Source organism: Aspergillus glaucus (assembly GCF_001890805.1).
Source record: "Aspergillus glaucus CBS 516.65 unplaced genomic scaffold ASPGLscaffold_5, whole genome shotgun sequence".
In the NCBI taxonomy this organism is placed as follows: domain Eukaryota; kingdom Fungi; phylum Ascomycota; class Eurotiomycetes; order Eurotiales; family Aspergillaceae; genus Aspergillus; species Aspergillus glaucus.
The window spans coordinates 1,138,067-1,155,046 of record NW_019170457.1 but is presented as its reverse complement, the minus strand read 5'-3'; the positions used below and the strand labels follow the sequence as shown (position 1 = coordinate 1,155,046).

Sequence of the window (16,980 nt, the reverse complement as noted above, 5' to 3'; positions counted from 1 at the left end):
TGCCTGTGATTATCAGTTGTCTTTTATTAGGTTTACTATTAGGGTTCAAGTAATACAACTATTGATCAGTATTGGAATTAAATGTCAATTCTATCTAGCCAACCAAATCGCCGCCAATGCAAGGATATATACAAACCAGCGCCAAAATCACGCTATGCTATTTTATTTTATCTTAACCTCGGAGAAGACGACTACCGCCCCTTGGACTCCGGAAACTCATCCTCCAACTTCAACCGCGCCGTAACATTCATACTCATCAACTCCTGAATCAACAACTTCGCCGCATACGGAATCGCCATCTTCACCACACCCCGCGACGACTTACACCGCTGACACCAGTTCAAGTACCCCATGAACCCACACGTCTCACAGACGTCGATTTCATGGCGATCAGACGAGATCATCAACCGCTCGAGAAGCAGTTGCGAGGTTCCGTACGCGATGAGACAGTCACGTTCCATTTCTCCGAGACGCAAACCACCGTCTCGAGATCGTCCTTCGGTGGGTTGCCGGGTGAGCATTGCGCGGGGACCGCGGGCACGGGAGTGCATCTTGTCTTGGACCATGTGCTTTAGTTTTTGGTAGTAGATTGGTCCTGTAAACACATAGAACGGAAGGGCTTCGCCTGTGATACCCGAGGTGAGGTATTCCTTTCCACCGTAGCTGAAGCCCTTTTCGACGAGGATGCGCGATGTTTCTTCGACGGGTGTTCCGCCGAAACATGTGCCGTAGCCGTGGTGGCCGGCTAACACGCCTGCCTTTCCGGCGACGAGCTCCAGCATTTTCCCGACTGTCATGCGGGAGGGGAAACCGTGGGGGTTCATGATGATGTCTGGGTTGATTCCCGAGTCTGTGAAGGGCATGTCGGATTGGTCAGCGATGATACCTACGACACCCTTTTGGCCGTGGCGGGAGGAGAATTTGTCTCCGACTTCTGGGCGGCGGGTTTGACGCGTGAGAACCTTGATGAGTTGGTTTTCGCCCTCGGTTGCTGAGACCATGACCTTGTCGATGTGCGCGGGGTCGGGGAGTTTGTAGGTCATCGGGGTTGGTTGGAAGCTGACGGGGCGGCCTAGGTCGGAGCCTGTGATGCCTGAGGAGTGTGCTTGGTCTGGGGTTGATTTGTTGATGTAGACTTCGCCTGCGTTGACTGCTTCGCCGACCGCGGCGAGACCGTCGTTTTGGAGGAGGGCATGTTTGCGGATGGGCGCATCGTTCTCGTACTGTGGGGGGTCGAGACGGTCCTTTGTGCCGTTGGAGTAACTCTTTAGGTTTGTTACGTATTTGCGGAAGACCTGACAGCGTCCGAAGCCGCGGTCGACGGAACCCTTATTCAGGACAAGGGCATCTTCGATATCGTAACCAGAGTAACTCATGACTGCGACCATGGCGTTTTGTCCGGCAGGGAGGTGGTCGTATTTGGTCAGTTCGATTGTCCGCGACTTGACCATTGGTTTCTGGGGGTACACCATGAGGTAGAGGATTGAGTCGATGCGGAGGAACTGGTTCGACGCGATGGCGCCAATGGCTTGTTTACCCATTGCACATTGGTAGGTGTTACGCGGCGACTGGTTATGGTGTGGGTAAGGAATTAGACCGGCGACTGCACCGAGGACGGTGAACGGCTCAATTTCGAGATGTGTCGTGGTCTCGCTGATGTCTTTTTCGTAGATGGCGATGAGCGAGTCGTTTTCCTCGTTCACGTCCAAATATTCCACCAAACCCTGCGCGAGGAAGTCATCGAATTGCATCGTTCCATCGCGGAGTTTTTCCAGGTGGTGTGCAGTGACCATAGACTTGCCATTCTCGACAACGATGAGAGGTCTGCAAATCCGGCCATCGTCTGTTGCGATATGCACCGCCCGCTGGTGGTGGTTGATGAAGATACTGACAAACTCAGAGATTCTGCCCATCCGACGCAGTCGTCGGAAGGCGTCGAGGAAGTACTTCGGACGCCGTGTGAGTGCCGTTGGTGTACCGTTGATCGAAATCGTATAGCAGCCAGGTGCATACAGCTCCTTACCACCGATGGTTTGGATATCCTCCGCACCCAACATGAAGATCAAGTTTCGCACAGGACCTTCTTCATCGTTGGTGGTGATGTGTGTCATGAGAGCCAGGTTCTTGACCAGACCACATGCTTCACCTTCGGGCGTATCTGCTGGACACAACATACCGAACTGTGACGGTTGAAGCGCTCTGGGACCGCTGACCTTTCTTGTCTTTTCGAACTGACTGCTGATACGAGTCATCATACCCAACGCTGCGATATAACTCAATCTGCTCAGAACGTGGGTGACACCGGCACGCTCCATACGGAAACGCTTCAAACTCCAGTTACCTGTTGAAATGGCACGGTTCATTCCTTGAGTGATGTGATTACCATGCATACTCATGACGCTCCAGGCATCAAACTGCTCTGCTCGGTTGCGCTTGTTCAGGACCTTGTCGATGTTCATTTTGATGTCAAAGCAGAACTTCTTGAACAGATCTTCAAACAGCAACGCTAGCAACTGACCAGCCAGTTCCAGTCGCTTATTACCCAGGTAGTCACGGTCATCCACCAGAGTATCGTCGTTCTTGGCCATCAGCACACGACGCGCCATATGCGCCACATAGAGGGCCTTGGGGCGGAAGTTCATGTTCTTAACTTCGATGTGCGAAATGATGACAGATGCGATGGCCTCAACTGCCTCCTGAACATGGGTCCTGCGGTATGACATTTGCTTCCTGTTGATCTTGATTCGCGCGCCAATCCACTCGAGAGCTTGCTGTTGCGTATGAATGCCCAGTTTGATCGCCTCTTCGAAGTTGATGGCGAAATCCTCCTGGTACACTTTATCGACACCGGCGACGAGAAGCATCATCTCTTTGTCGGTGTGGATACCCATTGCCTTGAGGAGAATAACGATTGGAATATCTTCATTCAGGACATTGTGCTTAACGACAAGCTTTTCTTTCTTGAAGACGACATAGCTCTTAGACTTTCGCTCGTTCGATGAACTGTGCACTGTTAGCAAATGGGGATCCTCTTCCAAAAACAAGGGTGCTCACCTAGTAACAGAAGCCTGCACAATCTCCTTCTTCGCGTCCGTCTCAACAATGATACGGTTCTTACTCAACTGCTCCTGCACGAGAATAACCTTCTCCGTACCGTTGACAATGAAATAGCCACCCGGATCAAGTGGACATTCGTTAAGCACAGTCATTTCCGACGGCGTCTTGTTCGCCAACACACACTTCGAACTCCGAAGCATGACAGGCATACGGCCAATCGAGACACCCCGTTTGATAACCCTTTGTCTACCACGGACATATTCAAAATCAACGCGAATCGGCGCGGCATAAGTCGTATCTCGAAGTCGACATTCCTGCGGCGACACAGTAGACTCAACGTTGAACCCGGCGTCCTGCGGCTCGTCTGCGCGGCGGGGAGAACCGAGGTAGATATCGGTGAATTTGATGTAGAAGTTATGGTCGACGTCGCTGCGGATCGTTGAACTCGACTCGACGATCTTCTTCAGTTGCACTTCGACAAAGTAGTTGTACGAGTCGATGTGCTGCTTGACCAATCCCTTCACCTTCAGGAACGCCGGCAGCAGATTCCATTTATCCTGGGCCGTGTTAATCGGATCGGTCAGCGACTTGTTATAGTAGAAAGGCTCGAGCAGCGCATCGAACGGATCCCGATGGCGATACGGGTAAGGAATGTACGGCTCGTGCTTTTCTGTCGGGTCATCCTGCTGCCGTTGTTCGGGGGCTTGCGCAGACTGCGCTGAAGTAGAAGCCGACTTAGATTGCGAGGGTCGCTTTCGCCCTGGGGCAGCGTTCCTTGCAGCCTGTACCAACAGAATCATCGCATGTTAGCTAGAGTCATCTAAAAGTAGCTGTGCGGAGAACTTTGTCATACCTCTGCATTTGCGGCTGCGGAAGCCTGGGGCCTCCTGCGAGGGGGCATGGCCGCTAGCAACGTAGATAATATAGAGACGAGTTGCAATCTGCAGCGAAGCAACTGGAATTGCTGGTTGAGAGGCTGTTGTCGACGGCGAGTGAGCAATTTTTATCTTTTTTATCAACGGCCATGGCGGAGGGACAAATTATGTAAGCGGGGCTTCCGAATACGGTTAGACTGTCTACTCTATGTACTCTATGCAATTCTATCTAAGAAGAGGAAATACTTTTGCCAGATTCTGCTTCCCAACAACCTTCCACTTGAACGCCTCCTCAATCTCGTCCAAAGACCTCCCCTTGGTCTCCGGCATGAACACCGCACACACAAACGCCGTGAGAAGCGTACACCCCGCGAACAGAAAATACGCTCCAAAACTACTGGTCGACAACAAAATCGGCGTCGTCAACGCAACTAGAAAGTTAGTCGCCCAGTTACTTCCGTGCGCGAGACTCGTCGCGGATGCGCGTGTGCGCTGTGGCTGGATCTCAGCCGCGTAGATCTTGATCCCCACGCCCCAGCTGAGGGAGTAAATCACGGCGAAGATGTTTATGGAGACGATGACGACCCAGCGGCCGGCGCCGGTGGAGCCGTGCACGGTTTGAGAAGCGTATAGTGCGCCGATTAGGAACATTGTGATGCCAAGCCCGAGCCCGCCGTAGATGATGCTGTGTCGGCGGCCCCATTTGTCGGCCCAGATGAGGGCAGGGATGGTAACGGCGAAGATTACTATGGCAGAGACACCGGAGGCGAAGAAGCTAGCTTCTGAAGAGGCTAGGCCGGCTTGTTCGAAGAGGAGGGGGGCGTACTGTCGGACGGTCAGTTATGCGTTCTTACGTGTGAGGAAGTAACTTACGTAGAGAACCCCATCGATTCCGCTGAGCTGCTGCATCCCCATGAGAAAAACTGCAAGTGCAGTGCGTGTCCGCACGTCCCGAGAGAAAAGATCGAAGAAGCCATGCTTGGTTGATTTCTGAGGTCTTGCAGCCTCAACATGCTCGCGTTCGAGCTCCGCTTGATGCGCATTCGATCCTGATCCCCGAATCTCTTCAATTTCAACTTTCTCTCGTTCCGCCAGACCAACACCAAGCAGGTCCCATGTTTCAGCGGCTTCAGACTTCCGGCCGTGAAGGGTCAACCATCGAGGTGAGGGGGTGAGCCACAGATATGCAGCGACGGAGAAGACAGTGGACAAGCAGGCTAGGATGATAAAAGGCGTCCGCCATGAGAATGACGATTCGATACGTGAAGTTCCGTAGCAAGTGAAGAAACCCATCACCAAACCAAGTGTGATGAGCAATTGCGGGCCGGTCGTCAGCGCTCCGCGGACGCTGGTCGGGGAGATTTCACATATATACCTAAGAGCTGTCAGTTAAACTTCTATCGGTAGAAGATATGTAGACGCACACGACCAACGTCCCCAGATACAACCCCTCCCCAATCCCCTCAATACATCTCCCCACAATGAACATAGCCAAATGAACCGCAGCAGCTTCGAGTGCGGCTCCGATACCAAAGATCAACGCACCAATGCTTATTCCCGTAGGTCGTCCTAGTTTATCTGCCAGATAGCCCGCGAAAAATGAGGATATCGCAGCGGGAATAAGAATGGACGAGACGATCAGACCGTGGACAGTGGCTGACTGGTTGCCAAATTGAGCGACGAAAGGCTTCATGACGGTTATGGGACCGATTATGCCCGTGTCCATCCTATTAGAGTCAATGTATTGCCTTCCAATTGATGAGGATAGTTAGATGTACCCAAAAAGTAGACCACCGCATGAGCAGAGGATGCTGGCGAGGATATATCGGGGCGGTTTTAAATTCATTTTGTCGATTGTGGAGGAGTTGAAGTCAAATGAGGTGCAATTCCTCAATTGGAGATATCCCCAGATATATGGAGACCCCAGAATTATCAGTTTGTGGAGATATCAGGAACCCACCGTTCATTTTTAGCGATTGTGCGAATCGTTGATAGAAAAATCTAATCTGATCGGAGCGGTATTCCCCGATGTGTCTAAGATGATTATAATGATGATTGTTCAGAGGACCTTATGAAGTCTAGATTTCTATTGATATAGAACTACACTGTAGAGGACAGGACACCTGATGATATTGACATTAATAAAAGAGTTATGATTGTAGAGCTGTGCCTGGCAGTGGCACAATTGGCGCTGTAATTGGATGTGTAATTTTCCAGCCAATACGCAGCACCATAGAGTAAATTACTTTTTCAGCTACATAGAACTCGGGCATACAAAGTATATATCGTCTGAAGACCATATGCCAACAACCGAAGCAACGAGTCACCTTATCGGACCCCGTGTTCCCCGTGTTCCTACTCCGCATGAACATCCGATATGCATTTGATACGTCCAATTCACCAATGCCACGGGATGAAGCTGCACTCTATACAAGTAAGTACTCTGTAATGCTCATTTCTGTCGCTGTGCATGTGCCGTGTGCAGCGTGGGATGATATACAGAGTACTGATGCTGATGCTTCCGCAAGGCATACATACATATACGTACTGACCTACATGGCCGTGCGGAGAAGACTACCCACCGCATGGCGTTGTTCATGTAGGTCATAAAGTTTACTCGGGTACGATCATACACCTTATCCGGATATTCATATCATCAGACACGCTTGAACCAAGACAAGAGATTCAGTACCATAGACAATAACGAGTCTCATGTTGACCGCCATTTCTTTGCCACTAACTCGACGCTGATTAATGGGAACCGAAATGACTGAACGAGGGGAATTGAGTCAAAACGGACAGGATAAAAAAAGGTACTGAATGATGCAATTAGCAGTGAACCGTGCTCCGCCGGCCGGTGGCACCAGCGAGAATATGGTGAGAGTGACAAGTCAGCCGCGGGCTTCAAGAGAGCATTCCGTCTGCGCCGTCAGTCAGGCATGAAACATTGCAGATTAAACCGGAAGATCATGCAAAAAATTTGGCAAGGTGGCTGGCAGTGATTGGTGTGAGGCAAAGACACCGCTTTTTCGCGCGGATTGGCAACCATGGACCAAACAAAGCTAATCTCGGGGGCTCTTCTTTTCGGTTTCTTCGACGTTTCTTATGGAGAACGGAACTGACCCGTTGCGGGACTGAAGGGCTTTTTCTTTGAGGTTAACCATGGTTTGACGAACCGTGGACAGAAGATGAACAGTTTGCGGTGAAATCGGTGTTGTAGAATCTCTTGATATCCCAACTGTAGATGCCCCCTGTTATTAGGGATTCCTATACAGGCAGCATGGCATCAGGCACTGTCAGAATGGCCGGATGACTTACAGCCATTAGCCTGCGATAGCAAATTAAAACAGACGATCCAGGCACCGGCGGGAGTGACTTGGCCTGTCAGATATGCATGGAGGCCAGCGCATCATCAAGGCAGGTGTTTGATAGCTTCTTACAAGTCAGTTATTACTCACTTTGTACAAGTAACTATATTAGAGTCTTCAGGATAGTAGTGTTGTACAAGTAGTCCAGAGTACTGGTTAACTAGTTAGTTACTTGTACATGACTTACATAATAACACCGAATCGCGCTCCGAAGATCCATCGATCTAACAGGATATCAATTAATTAATCAGAAAGAAAGAGAAGAAGAAAAGAGATCAATATCGTATTAAATAGTTGGTGTTGATAGCCAATAGTAAAACATAGCATACATAGTACTGTAATACGGTACAGATACAGACCCGATCAGCTCAATTCAGCCTCGACTTCCCTCTGGTCAATCTCTCTCTCCCCGCTCTGTTCTGTCGCTCTCTGGCCATCGCTCGCTCTATCACAATCCCCAATAAGTATCGATTCATCGTCGCATCGTCTCTCGTTTCCATCCGGTTCCTCTTTTATTTTCTCTCTCTCTCTCTCTCTTTTTCCCCTCCTGCTGCGTTTTCCGCCGTCTCTTCCACCTGTCAGGCCTTCAATTCTAGTCAACAGCAGTCCTCCTTTAGCTATCCTTATCCATTAAGTCAACTTTGGACTCTTCTGGTCAATACGAGAATCGGGCTGTACAGAGTACATTTTTACTCCTCTGTAAGTACCAGCGCCTGTTTTCTCTTCTGATTCATCCACTCGGGCTAATCGAGATCTCCGCATGGCTGTTAGGGAACAACATCAACAGCTCGCCTCATATCTGCGAACCGCCCCCTTTTCCTCGCGTCCCTCTGTCGCTCTCCTCCCCATCTTAACGAGAAGCCTTTCGAGAATTAAGAAAACCGAAGAACAACCAGATCATTAGAGAAAGAAATAACACTTTCCGAGGCGTTCATTGTGAGTCCGACTCCCTTTGTCGCAGATCGCCCGCCAGATCATCTGCTGCTCTTTGCTTCTGGTCTCCCCTCTCCAGCCCCTCTCACAACCTCCTTACTTGCAACACCTTCCGAGGCGCCCAAAGACATACACAAACACCCTCTCTTCTACTTTCCCTGTTCTCCAGATAGAGTACAATCGTCAATCGGTTGGCGGTGTGGATGCGTATGTCTATGTGTCGCTGTCTCCTTGGCCGCTTTCTCACCTTCTCTTCCCCCTTGTTTCTGTCTCTGATATATTGATGAATTATATATATATATATCTCGCCTCATGCTGACTGCTCCCTCTGCATCTTCAGATAGGGTATTCTTCCCTGATCACCCATCATGGCTTTCAAAAGCGGATTGAGTGAGCGCCTCGATGAACTGCGTTTCCCTTCTCCTCGTTCGCCTCCCTCCGAGTCCCCTTACACGGGTTATACGACCATGGCTCCCGCCGGTCACCCCAATATGGCATCGGCCTTTTCGCGTCCGTCGGGCGATGTGCGCGCCAATCTGCACCGCCGTTTCACCACAGATTCCAGCAAGCTGTCCTCGTGGAACCATTTCAGTCAGCCGGGGAATACTCCTCATGTGACAGATCCTCAGGAACTGGTGCCATCGGTAAGTCGCCTTTTTCTCCATTGCATTTTTGCCTTGCAGTCTTGTTTCTTGGCATCGCTCCGTTATTATAGCTGACCTGTCACTGCAGACAAACAATTCTTACAAAACCCAGCTCGTGAGCCTCCCATTGTTGATCCAATGGCATTGATTTTTTTTAGCTTTGTCATTTCTCATTGTGTTTCCGATACTGACCATTGATTTCTAGTTCGAGAAGAAGCGTCAGCACATCGAATACATGCGCGAACAAAGACGGCGGTTTGAAGAGGACATGAAACTTCTGGACTTACAGCACGAGAGAGAGAAGCAGGAGATGGACCAGCTAGCACGCGATTTGGCCAAGGCAGGTATCCCAGGTCCTGTCAGTGAACCAACAACCCCGCCAGAGTATCATGACAATGGCTTCCCGGCGGGTTTCTCGCGCCCAACCCGTTTCTCTACCTCCAGCGTCACTTCATCCCCAGGCTTCTTCAACGTCTTTGCTCCATCTAATCAAATGACTTCGTCTCCTAACGGCGCACAGACGCCAACCAACCGCTTCTCGGTGCATTCTGTTCCTGGCTCTCGAAGAAATTCTGAGAAGGAGGACTTTGGCAACGAGCCGTTGTCCTCTCCTTTCCGTCCTGCACCTGCGTAAGTTTCTTATCTCTTTAACACCCTCCTTTTATGACGACATGCCTTCTGGAAGAGGAAAACCAAACACAGATCTGGGGTTTGGGTTACCTGCGGCTGAGGCTGGGGGTTTCCGCCTATGGTTTGCTGGTTTTGCATTCACTTCAAACATCACCCCTCATTTCTTCATTTCTGTTGCTGTCATTCACCCCACTGATTCTCTTCCAGTATTCACCGTTACTCCATGCCCACCGCAAACCTATCACAGTTTCGCGCTAATGCTCCTGCCCCTGGTTTCAACAATTCTTCTGGCCTCGATTCCTTCTCTGCAGCCAAGTATCTGTTCCCCCACGACGACGACAAGGACACCTTGAGGGACGAAGACAGAATCCCCACCCCAGACATCAAAAGTTATCTCAAATTGACCGAGCCTGACGACAAGTTCCCCACTCTATCTCGCGGAGACGAATCCGGTTTGGTAAGTACTAAAGATCCAGAATATATTTCTCAATGATCGATCATTAACCTATAAACACAGTTATCGGCAAACCCGGACGCTTTGGATTTGGCCAACTCGCGTACTCCAAATCCAGAGTCTTGGAACGTTCATAACCGTCACCGTGCCTCGCATCAAAGCATGCCCCAGAACACGCTGAATATGTTCCGCCTGAACCATCAACTGAGCAGCCCCTCGGGCGATAACCGCTCTACTGGTGTCAACGCTGCTCGTCATGCTGCCCGGCACTCGCTCGAAGCTAACCTGTTCTATGGCAATGAGGACACCCGGGAGAACGCGGTGTCAACGGCTTCCAACCGCCCTACTTCCCTGCAGTCGTCGTACTCGACCAATGACCTCCCCACGGTCAAGGACAATGATTTCGATCCCGCTATCACGCCACCCAAAGCTCATGCGGACGTGTTTCAAGGCCGCTTCCGCCAGACTAGGGATTCACCCGACCACGAGGATGCCCAGCGGCCGAGCTCGCAGTCCTCGACCACCACACTGCAGGCTAGTGCCGCCCCATTTGGTCCTCAGCTCAACACGACCGCTTCCAACCCTATTGTCCCTGGCTCGACCACAACCACTCCGTTGACCAATGTTCCCAATTCTTTCTACGGCTACGGCATGCAACCCTATCTTGGTAACGCCCTGCAAGTCAATAACCAGGTTCCCAACTACAATCCCCCTGGCTCCTTCGCGGGTTATGGGCCATACGGTGGCTTCCGGGTCAATGACACCCCGACCAGGGGTGCTGTTAGCGCGCGGCGCAGTGGGGACGGGGAGTCGTCCCAGCTTTCTCGCTTCGCGAACTTTCCTCTGGAGCACTACCGTGGCGAACTGTACAGCCTGTGCAAGGACCAGCACGGTTGCCGGTATCTGCAGAGAAAACTGGAGGAACGCACCCCTGAGCACATTCAGTTGATCTTTGAGGAGACCCATCCCCATGTTGTCGAGCTGATGACCGATCCTTTTGGAAACTACCTCTGCCAGAAGCTGCTCGAATACTCCAATGATGAGCAGCGCACGGCTTTAATTAACAACGCCGCTCCCGAGCTTGTCAAGATTGCATTGAACCAGCATGGTACGCGTGCGCTGCAGAAGATGATCGAATTCGTTTCGACTCCCGAGCAGACTCGCACCGTTATCCGCTCCCTGGAGAACCACGTTGTGGCACTGGTTCAGGACCTGAACGGAAACCACGTGATCCAGAAGTGCCTGAACCGGCTATCGGTTGAGGATGCTCAGTTTGTCTACGATGCTGTTGGTGGGAACTGCGTTGTCGTTGGCACCCACCGCCACGGATGCTGCGTCTTGCAGCGTTGTATTGACCATGCTTCGGGAGAGCAGCGCGCCCGCTTGATTGCGCAGATCACGGCCAACGCTTTCTCGTTGGTCCAAGATCCGTTTGGAAACTATGTCGTTCAGTACATTCTGGACCTGGCTGAGCCGCACTTCACCGAGCCTCTTTGTCAATCGTTCCGTGGTCATATACCTGCCCTTTCTAAGCAGAAGTTCAGTTCCAATGTGATCGAAAAGTGCCTGCGGACTGCTGATCCCCAGATGCGTCGTCAATTGATTGAAGAGATGCTCGCCGGAAATGAATTGGAGAGGATGTTGCGTGACTCGTTTGCCAACTACGTTGTGCAGACCGCTATGGACTTTTCCGATCCCGAGATGCGCGCCCACGTCGTGGAATCCATCCGCCCAATCCTGCCTGCTATCCGCCAGACTCCCCATGGACGTCGCATTGCGGGCAAGATCATGGCCGCCGAAGGTTCGGGAAGGGGCAATGCTGCCACCAGCGGCCAGGTGGCACCCAATGAGATGAACTCGGCTCAGCTTCCTGGACCCTTGCAAGGAGCTCCGAAGCCATTGATGTACCAACAAAACGCTTTCGCACCTCCCAGTCTTGGCCGTCAATTTGGCAACCAGAACTACACCCCGGCCTCGGGCTCAAGCTCTGGTTCCAACGCGTCCTCAGGTGGAGCCAGCGACAGCTCTGGAAGTCTTTACACTACTCCGACGGCGCAGCAGCCGACCGGTAACTTTGGGGCTCAAGGCCCACTGTACGCCTATTTCTGATCTCGCTGACATTGTTTCCTTTCAAGAGCCTTGTCAGCTCCTGTTCCATGTACCCATATTTGAGATGATGCTTACGATCTTCATGACTTCACGGCCAGCTCGACCAATCGTCAGCGAATCGGGGGAACACATTCCGTTTTTTGATACCATCTCGAGGATCTGTTATTCTTATGCAGATTTGCATCTTTTTATCTTTTTTTCTGGATTACTATTCTTATTCTGACGATATGATGCGGTACTTGGCAACTGTCTTGTATTCTTCATGCTGTTTTGGTTAGGCTCGCTGTTCGCACTGCGTCTCAGCGACCAAGCCTTGGTTTTTTCTTTTTGCATATGTCGTCTTTTGCTTCTTTAATGTCCAAACCCCCCCTCCCCCCGCCCGACTGTGTTTTTAATTTTCCTCATCTGTGTCCTGTTTCTTTACTTCCCCCCGGCCCCTATCCTGGTGTGTTGTTTGCTTATGTTAATGTCGTTCGGAAATCGCTTTTTGTATTGTCACGTTGGATTGATGAATGCTTTCCCGGGCGCTTTGGACAGAACGAGGAGGAATGTAATCGGACATCTTCGGGTCACCGTTGATTGTACTATGATTTCTGGAATGATGATTATGGCCCAATGATTCACACCACTCATTAGGATAGCTGTACTCTACAATTGCATTGTTTCTTTTTTTTTTTTTTTTTTTTGACATCAAACTCATTCAGGATACAGTAGTTCAGATACCAGGACAGTAGTTGACTGAGTATGCCATGGTTCGCGATCACGTGACTCAATTCGCGCGCGTCGAGTTTCGCGACTCTTCCAACCAACTTCACCGCGATAATTATTCTTGATATACCTTATTGAACTCGTGTATACCGTGTCTTAATGCTTCCCATAGAGATATCCCGCTCCATTAGCCAACAATGGCCCTGTCGCGAGCCCCAAAGCCGCCAGCTCGCCAGTCTTCTCAGCGTGAGCCACCTACAAACCATCCGCCTACAAACTATCCCTCCACTGCTGTTCACTTTGGCTGACATCTTTAAACGACAATGACAGCCTCACATCGCTAGCCCATCCACACTAGTCGTCCACGGAATATCCGCAACCTGCAAATCCACCATCGTCCGCGCCGTTGTTTCCACCCTACAAGTTCCGCACGCCATCGTCCGCAGCACAGAGTGCATCACGGGCCGCCATCTCCTAACCAAGATCCTATGGACGACTTTGGAGGCATTAGGCCGGAAGGACGAATGGGAAAAGTTCGGAAAGGGACGGTGCGAGCATGTTAGCGCACTAGCGGTGCTACTGGGGGAGATCCTAGCGTCCTCCGAGGATGGGAAGTTCGTGTTGGTTCTGGACGGCATTGATAAGCAGAGGGAAGCGCCGCAGACATTGTTGGCTGCGCTAGCGAGATTAGGGGAGGTGATCCCATCGCTGTGTGTGGTGTTGATTCTGAGTTCTACGCCTCGACCGCTGTTCTTGCAAGCTGTCGCGATTCCGCATGTCAGTTTCCCGCCGTATACGCGGAATGAAGCGACCAGGATTATTTTGAACGCGGATTCGCCGTTTGTTGACGGGTTACCGGTGGAGGTTGTCACTAAGGTATACCCGCAGTTTGTGTCCACGATTTTCGACTCGTTGGTTGGGCCTACGGCGAGTTCAATCCCTGTTTTCCGGTCGATATGCGATAAACTGTGGCCGCAGTTCGTGGCACCGATAATAAACGGGGAGATGCCGCCTGGGGGGACTGGAGAATGGGATTTTACGCGGCTGCTCGTTCGGAATCGATCACTGTTCCGACAGCAGGGTGAGGCCGCGCTGGTACATCATATCGTTCCTGAAGAGCCTACGCATGTGGCTGGTGCGATAGCAAAGCCGTCGCTGAAGGCTGTATCTGCACCATCACCTCTCCCATCCTTACCATACTTCGCAACCTTGATTCTCACATCCGCATACCTGGCCTCGCATATCCCCCAACGTCTTGACACGATCTTCTTCTCGAAATTCTCCTCCTCGTCCTTATCCGCACGAAACAAACGTGCGCACCATCGTCGCCGATTGAAGCTGCTATCCCGCGCACAGGCAGAAGACAACAAAGCTAACAACCCCTCGACACCAGGCAAGGGCAAGCGCCAAAAAACGCGTATCACAAAATCCACACTCGAATCTGCGTTCGCTACTTCCTCCGCTACAACATCCGCACCTGGTGGTGCACCTGGCGTAACAGGTCCGTCGACTATCCTCACCGCACGCCCGTTCCCACTCGAGCGACTGGTTGCAATTTACCACGCCATCGACCCCAATCCACCCGCGAACCCGATAAAAACAGCAGCAGTGTCAGATGCGATATACGCAGAGTTGGCTACACTACGAAGACTACGACTAGTCGTGCCCGCAGGGGCAAGGGATAGTAGTGGCGGAAGTGGCCGCGTTGGCGGGGGATCATCCGGAGCAACGAGTCTGAGCAGTGGGAATACAACAGCCGATGCGGGTGATAAATGGTGCGTGAATGTATCAGGTGATTGGATCGGAGAAGTGGCGAAGGAGGTAGGCGTTGAGGTTGGGGAGTGGTTGGCAGGTGGATTAGATTGATCTTTCATGTACTTCGATTGCATTAAAACTATATACAGATATTTAATAGACTACCACAACCATTCATCCACCCTATCCCCCGCCGTAACCAATAACCCCGGTGTCTGCGGGCCTTTGGCGCTGGCATCTCCGTCCTCGAATCGAACAGAGGAGATTGGTCTGTTGTGTTCATATCTGCATACGGGCGATGTATATGGCGAAACTAACTCACCGCTACGTAGGGAGAAAAGTTGGATTTTATCTTCGTCAGATACTGCACCCACGTTAACATCATTAGTATAGTAAGGAGCCTGGTGGGGGGACGCACCACTGGCCAACAGCCCTAATTCGGTGCTGAGGTCGTATTCGGGGGTGTAGGGTGGTGAGTACTCGGGTAAGACGAGGTAGGGTTTTGTTGAGGTTCTGGAGTTGTAGTTGGTTTGGTTATGCTTGCGCTTGTTTTTGTTTCTGCTATTGCTGTGTCCGGGACGGTGATTTGGGTTCGAGGTCGCGTTGGGTTGATGAGTTGGCGGATAGCGCAGGTCGTACATTTGCAGCTTTTAGTCAGTTAGCATCTCTACATCTCCTTTGCGAATGTCAAGATAAAGCAAGATCGGGAGCATACCGAATTATAACTCCCCACAACAACCCTCCACTCATCAACCCTCCTAACACCCCCCACCGCAACAGCACCCGGATGCCATAGCCTAACCGCACTCCCTCCACTCCTAAGATCATGCAAAAACACACTAGAATCCCTACATCCAGCCGCAATGACATCACCCGAGAGCCACTCGACAGCATTCACCTGTGACCGCCAGTGTCCTCTATCGTCAGGGAATGGCGCCTTGGATAAAGACCAATGACTCCCCTGCCCTGTTAGAATTTGGAGACCGTCGGAGGTTCCTATTGCGAAGAGTGGTTTTGGACCTATTGGCGTCGGGCAGGAGGCGGAGGACCAGTAGGTTGTGCTTGTTAGGATGCGGATGGGGTGGGTGACTGGTACTGTTAGTTCTTTTCTTGGATGAAGGGGTAAATGGGAAGGGAGGGTACAAGCTGAGGGCCAGCGGTAGTCGCCGCCTTCGTCGGGGTCTGGGAGCATTCGGGGGGCGAGGAAGGAGTCGCCGTTTGGGCCGCTGTCCATTGTTGTGCTGTTTTGTTTGTTAGGGTTGGTCGTCCCGGGGAGAGAGGGGACGTACAGGAGATAGCCGGTGTGGCTTAGGGATATTGATGAGAGCTGTTGTTATTAGTATTATTTTATACAAGGTCAAAGCGGACGTACTCGATATGCCTCTTTGAAGAGAACTCTCTCCATTGTGCGGTTATATGACCATTGGTCCTGGTCGAGGTCCGGGAAGCATATTCTATATCAGTTAGCTTCAGCTTGTACAGCGTATGGTGATACTCACGAGACAGATGACTCTCCACCACGCTGCCCACCTACGCATCGTCAGCTTCATCACATAGACCCAAGTAAAGAGAGCGCAAACGCACCCGCAACCAAAACCCCAGACCGCTTATTCCTCAACGCATGCCTAATCGAATACTCATCTGGCCACGGCTCAAACCGATGCAACACCCGTCTCCGCATCTGGCTCGCATACACCAACCCCTGATGTTCTTTTCGAACGGGGTGAGTGATATTTTGCGCCCCGATTTCTCTGTCGCATCCGATTAGGGGATGATACAGAAAGGAGGCTTTTTTTATCTTTTCTTTTGCGATTTTCTTAGTTTGGCGGGCTTTGAGCTCGTTTTTCTGTTACTGTTAGGTTGTCTTTTATTTTATCTTTGGGGATAATGGGGAGAGTACCTCCTGCTCGATTCGTTTGCGCTTCACGGCATCTTTTGAGTATTGGGCTCCCGGGGCTGCTTTGTGGCTTGCTTGGATGCGGAAGTATTTCTTCTTTTCGGGGTCTGTCGTTTGATCAGTAACAACTCTCGTGGTTGTTCAGTATAGTAGACTTACCATAGTAGAACCCTGGTATTTCCCGATTCATTGTGATAGACCCAGATCTCCGGCAACAACTGATTCGATACGCTGTGTAACCCGATCATGCAATAAACTATCCACGGAGACTAAGAATATTATTCTTTCGAATAGCGAAATCTATCATTATCCAATAATCGCGGTTGAATGCTTTCTCCATGTTTGGCGGAAACATTTTCGGTTGCGATGACGTCGTGTGCTGTGGTTATGTAAGCACATACGATTGGACGGTGTTGAGGTTAATTCGACTGCAATCGTTTCTAGATGAGCTGTTGGGCATACAAATACGTGTCTGTGTGCTGCTATGGATTAATACACGAGGTCTATTGCTTTTTCTACTCTGTACATGCCATAGGCTCGGAGATCCGAA

The 16,980-nt window shown here is 51.0% G+C and overlaps 4 protein-coding genes across 4 annotated transcripts; 2 read left to right on the top strand and 2 right to left on the bottom strand.

The window, feature by feature from the left end:
• Positions 1–191: 191 nt before the first annotated feature.
• Positions 192–5,778, bottom strand: ASPGLDRAFT_33635 (DNA-directed RNA polymerase III core subunit RET1; the record flags this gene model as incomplete). The annotated part of the gene is made up of 7 exons (XM_022544335.1): positions 192–3,003; positions 3,055–3,839; positions 3,911–4,033; positions 4,179–4,757; positions 4,806–5,307; positions 5,357–5,659; positions 5,711–5,778. 7 exons carry the CDS (start codon positions 5,776–5,778, stop codon positions 192–194), a joined length of 5,172 nt encoding a protein of 1,723 aa, XP_022403438.1.
• Positions 5,779–7,322: 1,544 nt separating this feature from the next.
• ASPGLDRAFT_64964 (putative RNA-binding protein) lies at positions 7,323–12,070 on the top strand (the record flags this gene model as incomplete). Its single annotated transcript, XM_022548839.1, has 6 exons — positions 7,323–7,353; positions 7,615–7,693; positions 8,616–8,877; positions 9,083–9,507; positions 9,715–9,964; positions 10,025–12,070. The coding sequence occupies 6 exons, from the start codon at positions 7,323–7,325 to the stop codon at positions 12,068–12,070; spliced, it is 3,093 nt and encodes a 1,030-aa protein (XP_022403437.1).
• An 867-nt stretch (positions 12,071–12,937) lies between these two features.
• Positions 12,938–14,644, top strand: ASPGLDRAFT_121232 (origin of replication complex subunit 5 family protein; the record flags this gene model as incomplete). Its single annotated transcript, XM_022540215.1, has 2 exons — positions 12,938–13,024; positions 13,109–14,644. 2 exons carry the CDS (start codon positions 12,938–12,940, stop codon positions 14,642–14,644), a joined length of 1,623 nt encoding a protein of 540 aa, XP_022403436.1.
• A 50-nt stretch (positions 14,645–14,694) lies between these two features.
• ASPGLDRAFT_23900 (uncharacterized protein) lies at positions 14,695–16,620 on the bottom strand (the record flags this gene model as incomplete). The annotated part of the gene is made up of 9 exons (XM_022543343.1): positions 14,695–14,897; positions 14,952–15,180; positions 15,249–15,774; positions 15,823–15,860; positions 15,906–15,987; positions 16,033–16,063; positions 16,118–16,379; positions 16,434–16,537; positions 16,590–16,620. The coding sequence occupies 9 exons, from the start codon at positions 16,618–16,620 to the stop codon at positions 14,695–14,697; spliced, it is 1,506 nt and encodes a 501-aa protein (XP_022403435.1).
• Positions 16,621–16,980: the final 360 nt, after the last annotated feature.